Here is an 18,388-nt window from a genome sequence, read left to right as displayed (position 1 = left end):
GTGTCGGGAGTGTGTTGGGAGTGTGTAAGGGTGTGTTTGGAGTGTGTCGGGAGTGTGTCTGGAGTGTGGAGTGTGTCTGGAGAGTGTCGGGAGTGTGTCTGGAGTGTGGAGTGTGTCTGGAGAGTGTCGGGAGTGTGTCGGGAGTGTGTCTGGAGCGTGTCGGGAGTGTGTCGGGAGTGTGTCGGGAGTGTGTCTGGAGTGTGTAAGGGTGTGTCGGGAGTGTGTAAGGGTGTGTTTGGAGTATGTCGGGAGTGTGTCTGGAGTGTGTCAGGAGTGTGTCGGGAGTGTGTCAGGAGTGTGTAAGGGTGTGTAGGGAGTGTGTCGGGAGTGTGTCGGGAGTGTGTAAGGGTGTGTTTGGAGTGTGTCGGGAGTGTGTCAGGAGTGTGTAAGGGTGTGTTTGGAGTGTGTCGGGAGTGTGTCGGGAGTGTGTCTGGAGTGTGTCGGGAGTGTGTAAGGGTGTGTTTGGAGTGTGTCTGGAGTGTGTCGGGAGTGTGTCGGGAGTGTGTCAGGGTGTGTTTGGAGTGTGTCGGGAGTGTGTCGGGAGTGTGTCTGGAGTGTGTCAGGAGTGTGTCTGGAATGTTTCTGGAGTGTGTCGGGAGTGTGACGAAAGTGTGTCGGGAGTGTGGGGGGTGTGTCTGGAGTGTGTTGGGAGTGTGCTGGAGTGTGTCGGGGGTGTGTCGGGAGTGTGTTGTGAGTGTGTTAGGGTGTGTTTGGAGTGTGTTGGGAGTGTGTTGGGGTGTGTCTGAAGTGTGTCGGGGTGTGTCTGGAGTGTGGCGGGAGTGTGTCTGGAGTGTGTCGGGGGTGTGTCTGGAGTGTGTCAGGGGTGTGTCTGGAGTGTGTCTGGAGTGTGTCGAAAGTGTGTCGGGAGTGTGGGGGGTGTGTCTGGAGTGTGTCGGGGGTGTGACGGGAGTGTGTCGGGAGTGTGTCTGGAGTGTGTCGGGAGTGTGTTGGGAGTGTGTAAGGGTGTGTTTGGAGTGTGTCGGGAGTGTGTCAGGAGTGTGTAAGGGTGTGTTTGGAGTGTGTCGGGAGTGTGTCGGGAGTGTGTCTGGAGTGTGGAGTGTGTCTGGAGAGTGTCGGGAGTGTGTCTGGAGTGTGGAGTGTGTCTGGAGAGTGTCGGGAGTGTGTCGGGAGTGTGTCGGGAGTGTGTCTGGAGTGTGTCTGGAGCGTGTCGGGAGTGTGTCGGGAGTGTGTCTGGAGTGTGTCTGGAGTGTGTCTGGAGTGTGTCGGGAGTGTGTCAGGAGTGTGTAAGGGTGTGTCGGGAGTGTGTCGGGAGTGTGTCTGTAGTGTGTTGGGAGTGTGTCGGGAGTGTGTAAGGGTGTGTCGGGAGTGTGTCTGGAGTGTGTCGGGAGTGTGTCAGGAGTGTGTAAGGGTGTGTTTGGAGTGTGTCGGGAGTGTGTCGGGAGTGTGTCTGGAGTGTGTCTGGAGAGTGTCTGGAGAGTGTAAGGAGTGTGTCGGGAGTGTGTCGGGAGTGTGTCTGGAGTGTGTCTTGAGCGTGTCGGGAGTGTGTCGGGAGTGTGTCGGGGGTGTGTCGGGGGTGTGTCGGGGGAGTGTCGGGAGTGTTTTGGGAGAGTGTCGGGAGTGTGTCTGGAGTGTGTTGGGAGTGTGTCTGGAGTGTTTTGGGAGAGTGTCGGGAGTGTGTCGGGAGTGTTTTGGGAGTGTGTCTGGAGTGTGTCGGGAGTGTGTCGGGAGTGTGTCGGGAGTGTGTCTGGAGTGTGTCGGGAGTGTGTCTGGAGAGCAGGGTGGGAATTATACCGCGGCCATGGCCGCCGTTGCCCTACACTTTGGCCTTCATGCCCCGTGAAAAAAAAATCATCGTACGGCCACAGTGGCCTGTGTGCCCTGGCCCTGTCCAAGTTCCACCCAAGTAGTCTCTGAACTTCAATTAGTTTGTGGATTCGCGCAGGTGCAGTGTCATAATCACATCGATGATCTCACGCATCAAAACAGCAGTGCAAGAAGCATGTAACGTCAGCACCAACAGAAGAACGACACTCTGTTGTCTACACTGGTGCATAGATATATACACTAGATTTCGCCTTGGCTACGGCATTCGTTCATGAACTGCCGTAGACAAGGCGAAATCTATATGTCTATCTATGCACCAGTCTGCGCACACGTCACACAGCAGGAAGCGCGGGCGCCCTCAGATCACTTGGACGTCGCTGTGTTATAAGAGGTAAAAACGATATAAATACTGTTCGTTTTCTCACACAAACCGCTCGTTTCGTGTCTTAGGCCATCAATGTGTACTTACGATGGGGAATTGTTTTAATTTGGACTCTGTGGATGGCTGCTCTTTGAGACCGTGACCATAGACCTGCATTATATGACTGACAGACAAGAACGGTTTGACCTAAAAATATCAAAATCTATTTGCTAGTAGATAAGTGCCCTTTTCAGAAAAGGGCCCTATGCAAGGTTCCAGAGGTAACGGCGTCGGCGCACTAAAGCGTTTTTTTTTTTAATAGTTCAAAGTTACTATAAGATTTAATGTTATTACCTTGACAAACTATAACTTACATCATTAAAAAGATATAAGACTCACGTTTCAGTATTTGACCACTATTGTATTCTGAGAAATTTATATTGACAGTTATGTCTTAATTTGTGTCAGGAGTTATGAAATGCAAAAATGAGTCGATACCTTTAATATGAATTATGAGCGTCAGATGCTCCCATTCATAAAAAACTCCTGTGCTGTCGTCATGAAAGCGATTCACAAAACAACGTCCCTCACGGCTCTTAGCTCAAAAGTGTGCAGATTTGGAGAAATATTGATATATTCTCAGTTTACATCAGATTTCTATTGACAGGAATAATATTTTATTGAATTTATAGCCAAATGCGTCGATGTAATCATTATGAGCGCTGTATACTGATGTGCTGTGTTTTCAATTCATACCAGCAGCCTGAGGGCGCTCTACTGAACATTATAGTCCATATTTGAAACGCATGAAGAAGAGCGTTCGACAATGCAGGAAATTATTAATTTATCGGCATTTGTGTTGTTTCTGAATGCTTTTATTGGCATTTGTGTTGTTTCTGAATGCTTTTATTGGCATTTGTGGTGTTTCTGAATGCTTTTATTGGCATTTATGTTGTTTCTATTGTTGTGTGAGGGTGTATACCTTCTGGATGTAATGGCGTTCTCTCTATCTCTCATTAAAAAATGTTTTTTTTTATTAAAAAAGTCATAATCCATGTCTTATTCCAAATTAGGATGTTATGGTATCAATCTGAATGGGAAAACCATCGAATTGTACGATGGCCTTTGTGCCCTGTCATATGGCCTTGGTGCCCCTAAAAAAAAAAAAAAGGTGGAGGCCAAATGGCCTTGCCCCTAAAATTACATAATTCCCACCCTGCTGGAGAGTGTCGGGAGTGTGTCTGGAGAGTGTCGGGAGTGTGTCGGGAGTGTTTTGGGAGAGTGTAGGGAGTGTGTCGGGAGTGTGTCGGGAGTGTGTCTGGACTGTGTCAGGAGTGTGTCTGGAGTGTGTCGGGAGTGTGTCGGGAGTGTGTCTGGACTGTGTCAGGAGTGTGTCTGGAGTGTGTCGGGAGTGTGTCTGGAGTGTTTTGGGAGAGTGTCGGGAGTGTGTCGGGAGTGTGTCGGGAGTGTTTTGGGAGTGTGTCTGGAGTGTGTCGGGAGTGTGTCTGGAGTGTGTCGGGAGTGTGTCGGGAGTGTGTCTGGAGTGTGTCGGGAGTGTGTCTGGAGAGTGTCGGGAGTGTGTCGGGAGTGTGTCGGGAGTGTGTCGGGAGTGTTTTGGGAGAGTGTCGGGAGTGTGTCAGGAGTGTGTCAGGAGTGTGTCGGGAGTGTGTCTGGAGTGTGTCGGGAGTGTGTCTGGAGAGTGTCGGGAGTGTGTCTGGAGTGTGTCGGGAGTGTGTCGGGAGAGTGTCGGGAGTGTGTCTGGAGTGTGTAAGGGTGTGTTTGGAGTGTGTTTGGAGTGTGTCTGGAGTGTGTTTGGAGTGTGTCGGGAGTGTGTCAGGAGTGTGTCGGGAGTGTGCAAGCACACTTGGCAATAAAGCTCTTTCTGATTCTGATTCTGATTCTGAGTGTGTCGTGAGTGTGTCTGGAGTGTGTCGGGAGTGTGTAAGGGTGTGTTTGGAGTGTGTCGGGAGTGTGTCTGGAGTGTGTTTGGAGTGTGTCGGGAGTGTGTCAGGAGTGTGTCAGGAGTGTGTCGGGAGTGTGTCGGGAGTGTGTAAGGGTGTGTCGGGAGTGTGTCTGGAGTGTGTCGGGAGTGTGTCGGGGTGTGTTTAGAGTGTGTCGGGAGTATGTTGGGGTGTGTCGGGAGTGTGTCTGGAGTGTGTCGGGGGGGTTTCGGGAGTGTTTTGGGAGTGTCTCTGGAGTGTGTCTGGACTGTGTCGGAAGTGTGTCTGGAGAGTGTCAGGAGTGTGTCTGGAGTGTGGAGTGTGTCTGGAGAGTGTCGGGAGTGTGTCTGGAGTGTGTCAGGAGTGTGTCTGGAGTGTGTTGGGAGCGTGTCTGGAGTGTGTCGGGGGTGTGTCGGGGGTGTTTTGGGAGAGTGTCGGGAGTGTGTCTGGAGTGTGTTGGGAGTGTGTCGGGAGTGTGTAAGGGTGTGTTTGGAGTGTGTCGGGAGTGTCAAGTCAAGTCAAGTCAAGTGTATTTATATAGCGCTTTTCACAATACAGATTGCATCAAAGCAGCTTCACAGCATTAAACCAAAATAACACAACAAGGTTGTTTCTAGTGTAAATTTATTGATTGATAAAATTAAATTAATATCCCCAAAATATCCCCAACTGAGCAAGCCAAAGGCAACAGTGGCAAGGAACCGAAAACTCCATCAAGTGACCTAATGGTGTCCTAAAACTCCATCAGGTGACCCAATGGAGAAAAAAAAAACCTTGGGAGAACCCAGGCTCAGTCGGGGGCCAGTTCTCCTCTGGCATTTATGAACTTGAGGCCAGGTTGTAGTTTGAACAGTAAGATTTAAAATGTTATATGAATGCCTGGCTGAAGAGATGCGTCTTTAATCTAGTTTTAAACTGGGAGAGCGAGTCTGAGCAACGAACAGTATCAGGAAGGCTATTCCAGAGTTTCGGAGCTAACTGTGAAAATGCTCTCCCTCCTTTGGTGGATCTGGATATCCTAGGTATGACCAAAAGCCTCGAATTTAGTGATCTTACAGAGCGCGATGGATTATAGGGCGATAGAAGATCCGTTAAATAGACTGGAGCTAAGCCGTTTAGGGCTTTATAAGTCAGTAGCAATACCTTGTAATTGATACGGAACTTTATAGGTAACCAATGCAGTGATGATAAAATCGGTGTTATATGATCATATTTTCTTGATCTAGTAAGAACTCTAGCGGCTGCATTTTGGACTAACTGTAGCTTGTTTATTGAGGATGCAGGACAACCAGCTAATAAAGCATTACAGTAATCTAGTCTCGAGGTCATGAATGCATGAACTAACTTTTCTGCATCGGAAACTGATAGCATATTACGTAGCTTAGCAGTGTTTCTAAGGTGGAAAAAGGCTGTTCTTGTAACATATGAAATATGATTTTCAAAAGACAGGTTGCAATCGAGTATAACACCCAGGTCTTTTACTGTAGAGGATAAAGTAACAGGACATCCTACGATGTTAAAATTGTATTGTGAGAGGTTCTGTGGGCGGTTTTTTGAACCGATGATTAGTACCTCTGTCTTGTCTGGATTTAATAAAAGAAAATTACGCGTCATCCAATCTTTGATATCTTTAACACATTCTGTCAATTTGGATAATTTAGCGTTTTCATCCGGCCGTGATGAAATATATATTTGAGTGTCATCAGCATAACAATGGAAACTAATTCCATGTTTCCTTATAATATTTCCAAGTGGCAGCATATATATTGAGAATAACAGAGGGCCCAACACAGATCCCTGCGGCACTCCATAGTTTACTGGAGTTATGATCGATTTTTCTCCATTTAAAGAGACAAAATGGTAGCGGTCAGATAGGTATGATTTGAACCAGCTTAATGCTTGTCCTTGAACACCAGTATAATTTTGTAGTCGATCTAAGAGTATTGTGTGATCTATAGTATCGAATGCAGCACTTAGATCAAGTAAAACTAGTATTGAGAAACAGCCTTGGTCAGAAGCTAAAAGTAAATCATTTGTGATTTTAACGAGCGCAGTTTCAGTGCTATGATGCGGCCTGAATCCAGACTGAAACTTTTCATAGATATCATTTTCTTGTAAGAAAGAGCCCAGTTGAGCGGACACAACTTTTTCTAATATTTTAGACATAAATGGAAGATTTGAAATGGGTCTATAATTTGCTAGATTATGCGGGTCTAATTGTGGTTTCTTAATGAGAGGTTTTATAACTGCCAGTTTAAATGTTCTAGGAACATGACCTAAAGATAAAGATGAGTTAATAATATTGAGGAGAGGCTCTTCCACTACAGGTAACACTTCTTTCAGTAATTTAGTTGGTATAGGATCTAATAAACATGTTGTTGTTTTAGATGTAGTGATAAGTTTATTTAACTCTTTTTGTTCTATAGTTGTAAAGCACTGTAATTGTTCTTGAGGGGTGATAATTGAGGCTGAATTATAAGGCGCAATTGAAGATTGAACGTTTACAATTGTGGTTCTGATGCTTTCTATTTTCTCAGTGAAGAAGTTCATGAAATCATTACTACTGAACTGTAACGGGATATTTTGTTTGGGTGACTTCTGTTTATTTGTTAGTCTAGCCACGGTATTAAATAAAAACCTAGGATTATTTTCTATTAGTTTGCGGAGGTGCTCAGCCCTGGCCGCTTTTAGGGCCTTTTTATAACGTGACATACTGTCTTTCCACGCGATTCTAAAGACCTCTAAATTAGTTTTTTTTTCCATTTACGCTCTAAATTACGGGTTTCTCTCTTTAGAACATGCGTAGTATTGTTGTACCATGGTGCTTTAATTTTCTCTCTGACCTTTTTTTATTTAATAGGTGCAACAACATCCAATGTTCTAGAGAGAATGGTGCTCATAGTGCTAGTTAGTTCTTCTAGTTCATCTGTTTGTTTGGGTTCAGGCAGCAGATGAGACAGATTAGATAAGCAATTTGAGAAATTATCTATGGTGGATGGAAGGATTGTTCTGCCTGGTCGATAACGCGGCGCAGCATGACATATTACAGCAGTACGTAATATGCAAGTTACCATGTAATGGTCAGTGACATCATCACTTTGTGGAATGATATCTATATCAGTTGGATCGGTTCCATATGATATAATTAAATCGAGTGTGTGATTAAGACGATGAGTTGGTCCGGTGACGTTTTGCTTGACCCCAAAGGAGTTTAATAAATCTGTAAACGCAGCCCCTAACGCATCATTTGGATTGTCTACATGTATGTTAAAATCTCCAACAATTAATGCTTTATCGACATTGACTAATAGGTCTGAGAGAAAATCTGCAAACTCTTTTAGGAAATCAGCGTAAGGCCCAGGCGGTCTATATACGGTAGCCAAGGCTAGAGATAATAGGGATGTTTTTCTAACATCTAAGAGCGTAACATTTAATACAAGTACTTCAAACGAAATAAACTTATAACCCGTTTTCTGAGTAACATTGAGAATATCTCTATAGATTGTTGCAACACCGCCGCCACGACCAATCAGACGGGGCTTGTGCTTATAGGAGTATCCAGATGGAGTAGACTCATTTAGACCGAAATAATCATTTGGTTTAAGCCAGGTTTCAGTAAGGCAAAGTACATCGAAGCTATTATCTGTGACTATTTCATTTACAATAACTGCCTTAGATGTGAGTGATCTAATGTTTAGAAGACCTAGCTTTAAAAATTGTTTTTGTTTACTAATAGCAACATTTTCTGGATTAATAACAATTAGATTGTTCCTAGATCCTGCAGTAGATTTATTATTTGGTCTCACTAAACGAGGAATAGACACAGTTTCTATGCAATGTTCAACACTAGTATTTATATCAGTTAAATTGGTGCAGCAGAGACTATGATTTGGACTTTTGGTTACTAGTCAAAAGGTATTTAACATTTTGGAGATGTTATCCAACAAAAGATCTGCTCCGAATCTGCTTGGGTGTAAGCCATCAGCACGGAAAAGCCTAGGACGCTCCGTGTCGGGGGTGTGTCAGGAGTGTGTAAGGGTGTGTTTGGAGTGTGTTGGGAGTGTGTCGGGAGTGTGTCTGGAGTGTGTCGGGAGTGTGTCTGGAGTGTGTCTGGAGAGTGTCAGGAGTGTGTCAGGAGTGTGGAGTGTGTCTGGAGAGTGTCAGGAGTGTGTCTGGAGTGTGTCTGGAGAGTGTCGGGAGTGTGTCGGGAGTGTGTCTGGAGTGTGTCAGGAGTGTGTCTGGAGTGTGTTGGGAGCGTGTCTGGAGTGTGTCGGGGGTGTGTCAGGAGTGTGTCTGGAGTGTGTTGGGAGTGTGTCTGGAGTGTGTCAGGGGTGTTTTGGGAGAGTGTCGGGAGTGTGTTGGGAGCGTGTCTGGAGTGTGTCGGGGGTGTGTCTGGAGTGTGTCTGGACTTTGTAAAGAGTGTGTCTGGAGTGTGTCGGGGGTGTGTCGGGAGTGTTTTGGGAGAGTGTCGGGAGAGTGTCGGGAGTGTGTCGGGAGTGTGTCTGGAGTGTGTCTGGAGAGTGTCAGGAGTGTGTCTGGAGTGTGGAGTGTGTCTGGAGAGTGTCGGGAGTGTGTCTGGAGTGTGTCAGGAGTGTGTCTGGAGTGTGTCGGGAGCGTGTCTGGAGTGTGTCGGGGGTGTGTCAGGGGTGTTTTGGGAGAGTGTCGGGAGTGTGTGTGGAGTGTGTTGGGAGCGTGTCTGGAGTGTGTCGGGGGTGTGTCTGGAGTGTGTCTGGACTTTGTCGGGAGTGTGTCTGGAGTGTGTCGGGGGTGTGTCGGGAGTGTTTTGGGAGAGTGTCGGGAGAGTGTCGGGAGTGTGTCGGGAGTGTGTCGGGAGTGTGTCTGGAGTGTGTCGGAAGTGTGTCTGGAGTGTGTCGGGAGTGTCTCTGGATTGTGTCGGGAGTGTGTCTGGAGTGTGTCGGGAGTGTGTCGGGGGTGTCGGGAGTGTTTTGGGAGAGTGTCGGGAGTGTTTTGGGAGAGTGTCGGGAGTGTGTCTGGAGTGTGTCGGGAGTGTTTTGGGAGAGTGTCTGGAGTGTGTTGGGAGAGTGTCTGGAGAGTGTCTGAAGTGTGTTGGGAGTGTGTCTGGAGTGTGTCGGGAGTGTGTCGGGAGTGTGTCTGGAGTGTGTCGGGAGTGTGTCGGGGTGTGTCTGGAGTGTGTCGGGAGTGTGTCGGGAGTGTGTCTGGAGTGTGTCTGGAGTGTGTCTGGAGTGTGTCTGGAGAGTGTTGACGAGGGACACGGAAACTCAACGAGGGACATAGAAACGTCATGGGAAGTGTCACTGCGCGCCGGTGCCGATGCAGCGATGGTAGCTGAGTTCGTGCTCAGCACAGGGGTTCTTTAACCCGAGGCCGTCGCTCCCTTGAAAGATAGGTATGTGGCAATGCTGGTCCCTTGAGTTTAACCGGGCTGGTCTCGCCCACGAAGTCATGCGTCATTGGCCTTTCAGGCATGAATAAAGGTGTCTTCAGCAGATGGCGCAAGAGTGCGATCTCATAGTAGACAACACACTCCCATAGTGTTGTACCGACTAAATGGGAACAGTAGTTATATGCACAACTCAATATTTTCATGGTTTTCACTCAATAAGAAGCAGGTGTAATAGATGTGATGGTGCAGAAGCAGCTTGTGTGAAGGATGGGAGGTCAAAATAATAGTCATTAATAGAATTATCCTTATATTCTATTAAATCAGGTCTTAAATTCTGGAATCAGCAGTTGAAATAATTTCAGAAAATTCTGAAATTAGAATACAACTACACTAATGTCTAATGTTAACACACTTGTAAGAAAAGGGATGATTCAAAATCATAAATGATTATGTATGTTAAAAATAATTGTTCTGAACAACAGCAGGAGACTGAATGAAAATCCAAGCGCGCTTATGGAACAGCAGAAATAAAAGTACATTTTCATCAAATTTGTGTCTACTGATACTTTGGAAATGAGTATAAAGACTATTCGTTTTTTGAGTACTAATTATGATGTATATGGTTGTGTTATTAGCTGTGATGAGAGCGTAGAGAGGGTGTTTTGAAGTGAGTGTGTGCAGAAACACATGTATGTAACGTGTCACACACCAGGAACCAGATGCCGAACTGACTGAGCAGTCTCTGGTCATGCTGGTCGTCCTCTTTGTTGTCAAACTCCAGGTTGTCCAGGGAATGATGGGAAGAAGACAGACCCATCTGACGCCGGCGGTTCAGCTCAAACTCCCGCAGCTCCGCGTGGATCTCAGCCTCTTTCAGCAAACTGCCAACATGCATCAGATCACTCTCATTTATGCTTGTTTTATATCAAAAAGTATTTCAGACATGCAGTGGAAATGTGTCTTAAAATAATGTGTCTTATTCACAATCAAGCAAACTGAAATATATTAATCAAGAGTATTATTACTGCAGCTTTAGACCTGGTGATACTTAGTTTGCTAACAGCTCTGTAGCTGTATGAAATAAAGAAAGGCCTGAGTGAAAGTGCTCTCAGTGACAGGAGCATGTGATGACCTGATGACGGCCTCCACGGTGCACACCAGCTCCTCCGCGCCGCACTCGCGCGTGTTGATGGGCGGAGGTGACGTCTGGTACAGGTGAGTCTCCGCCGACGCCCCCACCTCACTGCTGTGGTGGTTCACATGGCAACGCTTGCAGTAGCGCACCGGCCGGTTGCCATGGCGACCGCAGCAGCCTGCCGAGAAGCAGGTGACGACAGCGCGCCGGACGTGAGAGCTGCAGTTCTGAGAGGGAGAGAGGGAGAGAGGGAGATCTAGTCATGTCCCTTGTGAGTATACTGTAGGCACAGATGTTTTATATTGACCTTCCCTATGTCTAGGGCTGGGCGATATATCGCATGACATTGTTAGGCGCATCTCATCAGCAAAGCCGGTTCCTTGATTAGTAGTAAATCGCCATCACCTGCTTTCAAATGGAGCGGCATTTACTACACAGAGCCGTAGTTAACTGACAAGCTGAGCCATATCGCATTAATTATCGCAGAATTATCTTTAACATGAGTCCAAGTATACTGACGCTGAGTAATATGAAAAAGCCTCCAAACATCACATAAATCATTCGTCTCAATTAATTTAACAAGACAGTTCTTGCTGGCCTCATGTGGTTCTGGTGCTGTCTGTCTAGAGCTGCATTTTCAGTACATTAAAATCACAGTATTTAGAGTGTTTAAAAAGACCTTTCTGTGCCTACAGATGGAGCATACACACTGATGAAAGTCATTTTTACACTTTCGAATTATACATTTAATTTCTTAACTTTAAACCAACTGAAAAGGGAAACTCTCTTCGCATCCTCTCTGGCACCAGCTTTATGTCATACATATCAAATGTTAATTTGCATTTAAACAAAACAGAGAGGTTAACACAAAACACAAAAACAAAAGACACAAAGGCCTGAATGTTGGTGAGAGAGTAATCACTCTCTACATCTGTGTATCCACTAACATCACCTCAGCCTCAGTGCTCATCAGCCCATCATCTGACGGAGAACAGCTCAGAGGACTCAACTTTGACTTTTGTAACTTGATCAGTGTTTGATTTATTTTCTGGATATTTTGTCTTGGTTGGTAATTTGGAAACGTCTTGAAAACATCTTCCTCATTAAACAACACTGACTCGGCTCCTCTAGAGTTCATCTGGTCAGCCAGAGTCGAACAGCTCTTTGCTTGGGTCTATATTGCTTTAAAAACGTGAGATGATGCAGTGATTGACAGATGAGCTGATAGTGATGACCCCCCTCTCACGGACACACACACACACACACACACACACACACACACACACACACACCTCTTACCTTCTTCTGGCATATAGCAGAGATCTCCGCTGTGAAAGCATGAGCACATCGTTAAGATACACGAGCAGAAAAAGATATGTTCACTTTCACATCAACTAACAATCACAGCATTTATTAATCTATTTCCTACACATCCTAATACATTCAAACATGAACAGTTCACATCCTAATGAACGAACATGAATTAACAATGATTTATAAATTAACATTAACCGTCCTAGATCAATAAATGATGTAAAAATGTGTTTTTGATTGACAGTTCATAAAACTAAAGTGATGTATTGGGAAGCGTAACGCAAGACTGCCGTGAGAAACATGCAGACTGATGTATTTCTCTGTAGATTTGAGCGTTGGGTTTATAGAAATACAAGAAGTCTATGACATATCCTCGTTTTAGACTAAACTGATCATTCTGTTCATTTTCATTTTCCTGTGTGACTTTCTTTCTTTTAACACAAACAAAAATGAAGATATTTTGAAGAATGTCTCAGCCAGCGAAACTGTTCCTAACATTCCTCCAAGTATCTTCCCATGTTCCACAGAAGAGAGAGCTCACACTGGCTCTATATGACGGAGGACTGATGTTCAGATGAGTGTGTGTGTGCAGTGTAGTGTGTAGTGTGTGTGCAGTGTAGTGTGTAGTGTGTGTGTGTGTGCAGTGTGTGTGTGCAGTGTAGTGTGTAGTGTGTGTGTGTGTGTGTGTGTGCAGTGTGTGTGTGTGCAGTGTGTGTGCAGTGTGTGTGTGTGTAGTGTGTAGTGTGTGTAGTGTGTGTTCTGACACTGACCTTGCGGCAGGAGCACGTCCACGAGCCACTCGGCATGATCGCTGTGAACATCAACAGAGCTTCAGGAACCTTCATACACACATTCTCTCATTCTCTTCCTTCTCTGACGCTGATCATCTAATCTGAGCTGAAAACACACTCTTCTCTTTCCACGGCGGATAAAAAGACATACAGAATCAAATATTGCCTGATCTTTTGGAGTTCATTATTCTAGAGCATCATGAGGGCTCAGAAGGGCTTCATTCCCTGCTGCAGATCGTCTTGTTCTCTAGTGCGCTCCTGTGCCGTCTCAGCGTTACAGTGCATTACCCCTAATCTCCACCAACTGTGGATCGGCTGCGGATCTGCTCCAGAACAGCGGCGGAGTCAATAGGTTTCCATTAAAGTCAATGTGTGTATTTTCACTGACTGCGGAACGGCTGCGATCCCCAGCCCTCCGGAGCAGATACGCAGAGCTTCTGTTTTTGCCGGATGCCGGAGAGGATACCGGAGAGGATGCCGGAGAGGATGCCGGAGAGGATGCCGGAGAGGATGCCGGAGGGGATGCCGGAGGTGATGCCGGAGGGGATGCCGGAGGGGATGCCGGAGGGGATGCCGGAGAGGATGCCGGAGGGGATGCCGGAGAGGATGCCGGAGGGGATGCCGGAGGGGATGCCGGAGAGGATGCCGGAGGGGATGCCGGAGAGGATGCCGGAGGGGATGCCGGAGGGGATGCCGGAGGTGATGCCGGAGGGGATGCCGGAGGGGATGCCGGAGGGGATGCCGGAGAGGATGCCGGAGGTGATGCCGGAGGTGATGCCGGAGGGGATGCCGGAGGGGATGCCGGAGGGGATGCCGGAGAGGATGCCGGAGGGGATGCCGGAGGGGATGCCGGAGGGGATGCCGGAGAGGATGCCGGAGGGGATGCCGGAGAGGATGCCGGAGGGGATGCCGGAGAGGAGGGGATGCCGGAGAGGAGGGGATGCCGGAGAGGATGCCGGAGGGGATGCCGGAGGGGATGCCGGAGGGGATGCCGGAGAGGAGGGGATGCCGGAGAGGAGGGGATGCCGGAGAGGATGCCGGAGGGGATGCCGGAGGGGATGCCGGAGGGGATGCCGGAGAGGAGGGGATGCCGGAGAGGATGCCGGAGGGGATGCCGGAGAGGAGGGGATGCCGGAGGGGATGCCGGAGGGGATGCCGGAGGGGATGCCGGAGAGGAGGGGATGCCGGAGGGGATGCCGGAGGGGATGCCGGAGAGGATGCCGGAGAGGATGCCGGAGGGGATGCCGGAGGGGATGCCGGAGGGGATGCCGGAGGGGATGCCGGAGGGGATGCCGGAGGGGATGCCGGAGAGCTCCGCATAAAGTCAGCACTTATATCGCACCATCATACGAGAATTCGCGAGATCTCACGTGGGTCCTCGTGACCTCAGCTGTCAGTCATGGCCGCAGCCGTGCCGCAACAAATCCGGACCTGGTGGGTACTGAAGGACGGCGGACGCGGAGCCGACACGCAGCCGTTCCACAGTTTGTGGAGATCCGGGGTGAGTGTTACGCTGTCCGATCAACTGCTGCTATTGTGTATTATACTTCAAGTTAAACATCCCTGACATACAGATCAAAAGTGATTGAGTTACCCAGTCCTGTCTCTCTGACACTGTGCTATCTAAACCTATTTTCTACAGTAATTTGACCCCATGACCCCTGTAATTTGACCCCATGACCCATGACCCTGTGATGAGGACGGCTCACCCGGCGATCCTCTGGCTGCACTCCTCACAGATGTAGAGCGGCGGGGGCTTGTCTCCCAGCGCGACCGAGAGCGTCGGGTCAATGCACATCTGGAAGACACACACACACCGTCAACACACACCACACACTAGAGCACACACACACCGTCAGCGCACACTACAACACACACACACTAGAGCACACACTACACACTAGAGCACACACACACCGTCAACACACACCACACACTACAGCACACACACTAGAGCACACACACACCATCAACACACACCACACACTACAGCACACACACTAGAGCACACACACTACACACTACACACTACAGCACACACACTACACACTACAGCACACACACTAGAGCACACACACTACACACTAGAGCACACACACACCGTCAACACACACCGCACACTAGAGCACACACACACCGTCAGCGCACACTAGAGCACACACACACCGCACACTAGAGCACACACACACACCGCACACTAGAGCACACACACACACCGCACACTAGAGCACACACACACACCGCACACTAGAGCACACACACACACACACACACACCGCACACTAGAGCACACACACACCGCACACTAGAGCACACTAGAGCACACACACCACACACTAGAGCACACACACACACCACACACTAGAGCACACACACACCAGAGCACACACACACCGCACACTAGAGCACACACACACCGCACACTAGAGCACACACACACCGCACACTAGAGCACACTAGAGCACACACACACCACACACTAGAGCACACACACACCATACACTAGAGCACACACACACACACACCAGAGCACACACACACCGCACACTAGAGCACACACACACCACACACTAGAGCACACACACACCGCACACTAGAGCACACACACCGCACACTAGAGCACACACACACCGCACACTAGAGCGCACACACACACCGCACACTAGAGCACACACACACCGCACACTAGAGCACACTAGAGCACACACACACCACACACTAGAGCACACACACACCAGAGCACACACACACCGCACACTAGAGCACACACACACCGCACACTAGAGCACACACACACCGCACACTAGAGCACACACACACCACACACTAGAGCACACACACACACACACACACCAGAGCACACACACACACTGCACACTAGAGCACACACACACCACACACTACAGCACACACACACCGCACACTAGAGCGCACACACACACCGCACACTAGAGCACACACACACCGCACACTAGAGCACACTAGAGCGCACACACACACCGCACACTAGAGCACACACACACACTAGAGCACACACACACACCACACACTAGAGCACACTAGAGCGCACACACACACCACACACATGAGCACACACACACCGCACACTAGAGCGCACACACACACCGCACACTAGAGCACACACACACCGCACACTAGAGCGCACACACACACCGCACACTAGAGCACACACACACACCACACACTAGAGCGCACTAGAGCACACACACACACCACACACTAGAGCACACACACACCGCACACTAGAGCACACACACACACCACACACTAGAGCACACACACACCACACACTAGAGCACACTAGAGCGCACACACACACCACACACTAGAGCACACACACACACCGCACACTAGAGCACACACACACACCACACACTAGAGCGCACTAGAGCACACACACACACCACACACTAGAGCACACACACACCGCACACTAGAGCACACACACACACCACACACTGGAGCACACACACACCGCACACTAAAGCACACACACACACCGCACACTAGAGCGCACACACACACCGCACACTAGAGCACACACACACCGCACACTAGAGCACACACACACCGCACACTAGAGCACACTAGAGCACACACACACCACACACTAGAGCACACACACACCGCACACTAGAGCACACACACACCGCACACTAGAGCACACACACACCACACACTAGAGCACACACACACCACACACTAGAGCACACACACACCGCACACTAGAGCACACACACACACCGCACACTAGAGCACACTAGAGCACACACACACCACACACTAGAGCACACACACACCAGAGCACACACACACCGCACACTAGAGCACACACACACCGCACACTAGAGCACACACACACCACACACTAGAGCACTCACACACCACACACTAGAGCACACACACACCGCACACTAGAGCACACACACACCACACACTAGAGCACACACACACACACACACACACACACACCAGAGCACACACACCAGAGCACACACACACACTGCACACTAGAGCACACACACACCACACACTACAGCACACACACACCGCACACTAGAGCACACTAGAGCGCACACACACACCGCACACTAGAGCACACACACACCGCACACTAGAGCACACACACACACACACCACACACTGGAGCACACACACACCGCACACTAAAGCACACACACACACCGCACACTAGAGCGCACACACACACCGCACACTAGAGCACACACACACCGCACACTAGAGCACACACACACCGCACACTAGAGCACACTAGAGCACACACACACCACACACTAGAGCACACACACACCAGAGCACACACACACCGCACACTAGAGCACACACACACCGCACACTAGAGCACACTAGAGCACACACACACCACACACTAGAGCACACACACACCAGAGCACACACACCGCACACTAGAGCACACACACACCGCACACTAGAGCACACACACACCACACACTAGAGCACACACACACACACACACACACACACACACACCAGAGCACACACACACACTGCACACTAGAGCACACACACACCACAGCACACACACACCGCACACTAGAGCACACTAGAGCGCACACACACACCGCACACTAGAGCACACACCGCACACTAGAGCACACACACACCACACACTAGAGCACACTAGAGCGCACACACACACCACACACTAGAGCACACACACACCGCACACTAGAGCACACACACACCACACACTAGAGCACACTAGAGCGCACACACACACCACACACTAGAGCACACACACACCACACACTAGAGCACACACACACCGCACACTAGAGCACACACACACCACACACTAGAGCACACACACACCACACACTAGAGCACACACACACCGCACACTAGAGCACACACACACCGCACACTAGAGCACACTAGAGCACACACACACCACACACTAGAGCACACACACACCGCACACTAGAGCACACACACACACCGCACACTAGAGCACACTAGAGCACACACACACCACACACTAGAGCACACACACACCGCACACTAGAGCACACACACACCACACACTAGAGCACACACACACCACACACTAGAGCACACACACACCGCACACTAGAGCACACACACACCACACACTAGAGCACTCAAACAGGTACACACATCTTTGTGGGGACTCTCCATAGACTTAATGGTTTTTATACTGTACAAACTGTATATTCTATCTCTTTACACTAACCCGATCATCACACACAACTTTCTGCATTTTTACATTTTCAAAAAAATATAATTTAGTATGTTTATTAACCCAGGGGTTCCCAAACTTTTCCATGCCAAGGCCCCCCAAATACCACTAGGTTCTGGCCAAGGCCCCCCTTTTGCAGGATGTGTTATTGAACCCATCGACAATACGGCACGTGTAGAAATAAATAAATAAAACATCTAGGTGAACAACAGATTATGTGATGGTGTTTTAAAGATTATAGAGATGCACCGATTACAATTTTCAAGGCAGATTCCGATTTTTCATTGAGTTTAACCTGCCGATACAGATTTTAGCCGATTCTGATTTGATTTTTTCTAACCACTTTACAGCACACACAAATATTTTATATACTGTATATATATATATATATATATATATATATATATATTTATACTACAGGGCCGTTGAATGCT

The 18,388-nt window shown here is 48.5% G+C and overlaps 1 protein-coding gene across 5 annotated transcripts in view; it reads right to left on the bottom strand.

The window, feature by feature from the left end:
• unc79 (unc-79 homolog, NALCN channel complex subunit) overlaps window positions 1-18,388 on the bottom strand; it is a 110,116-nt gene that overhangs the window by 62,562 nt on the left and 29,166 nt on the right. For all 5 annotated transcript variants that reach the window (XM_084096585.1, XM_084096586.1, XM_084096587.1 and 2 more), the window contains exons 9-13: window positions 14,401-14,489; window positions 12,671-12,711; window positions 11,886-11,914; window positions 10,584-10,813; window positions 10,161-10,332 (exon numbers count right to left, since the gene is read on the bottom strand). In XM_084096585.1, the coding sequence (XP_083952711.1) occupies window positions 10,161-10,332; window positions 10,584-10,813; window positions 11,886-11,914; window positions 12,671-12,711; window positions 14,401-14,489 (561 nt within the window). The remainder of the gene's footprint in view (window positions 1-10,160; window positions 10,333-10,583; window positions 10,814-11,885; window positions 11,915-12,670; window positions 12,712-14,400; window positions 14,490-18,388) is intronic.

The sequence above is a fragment of the Abramis brama genome, assembly GCF_963993115.1.
Source record: "Abramis brama genome assembly, chromosome: 21".
In the NCBI taxonomy this organism is placed as follows: domain Eukaryota; kingdom Metazoa; phylum Chordata; class Actinopteri; order Cypriniformes; family Leuciscidae; genus Abramis; species Abramis brama.
Note: the sequence above shows the minus strand (reverse complement) of the source record. Positions and strands in the feature narration are given on the sequence as shown.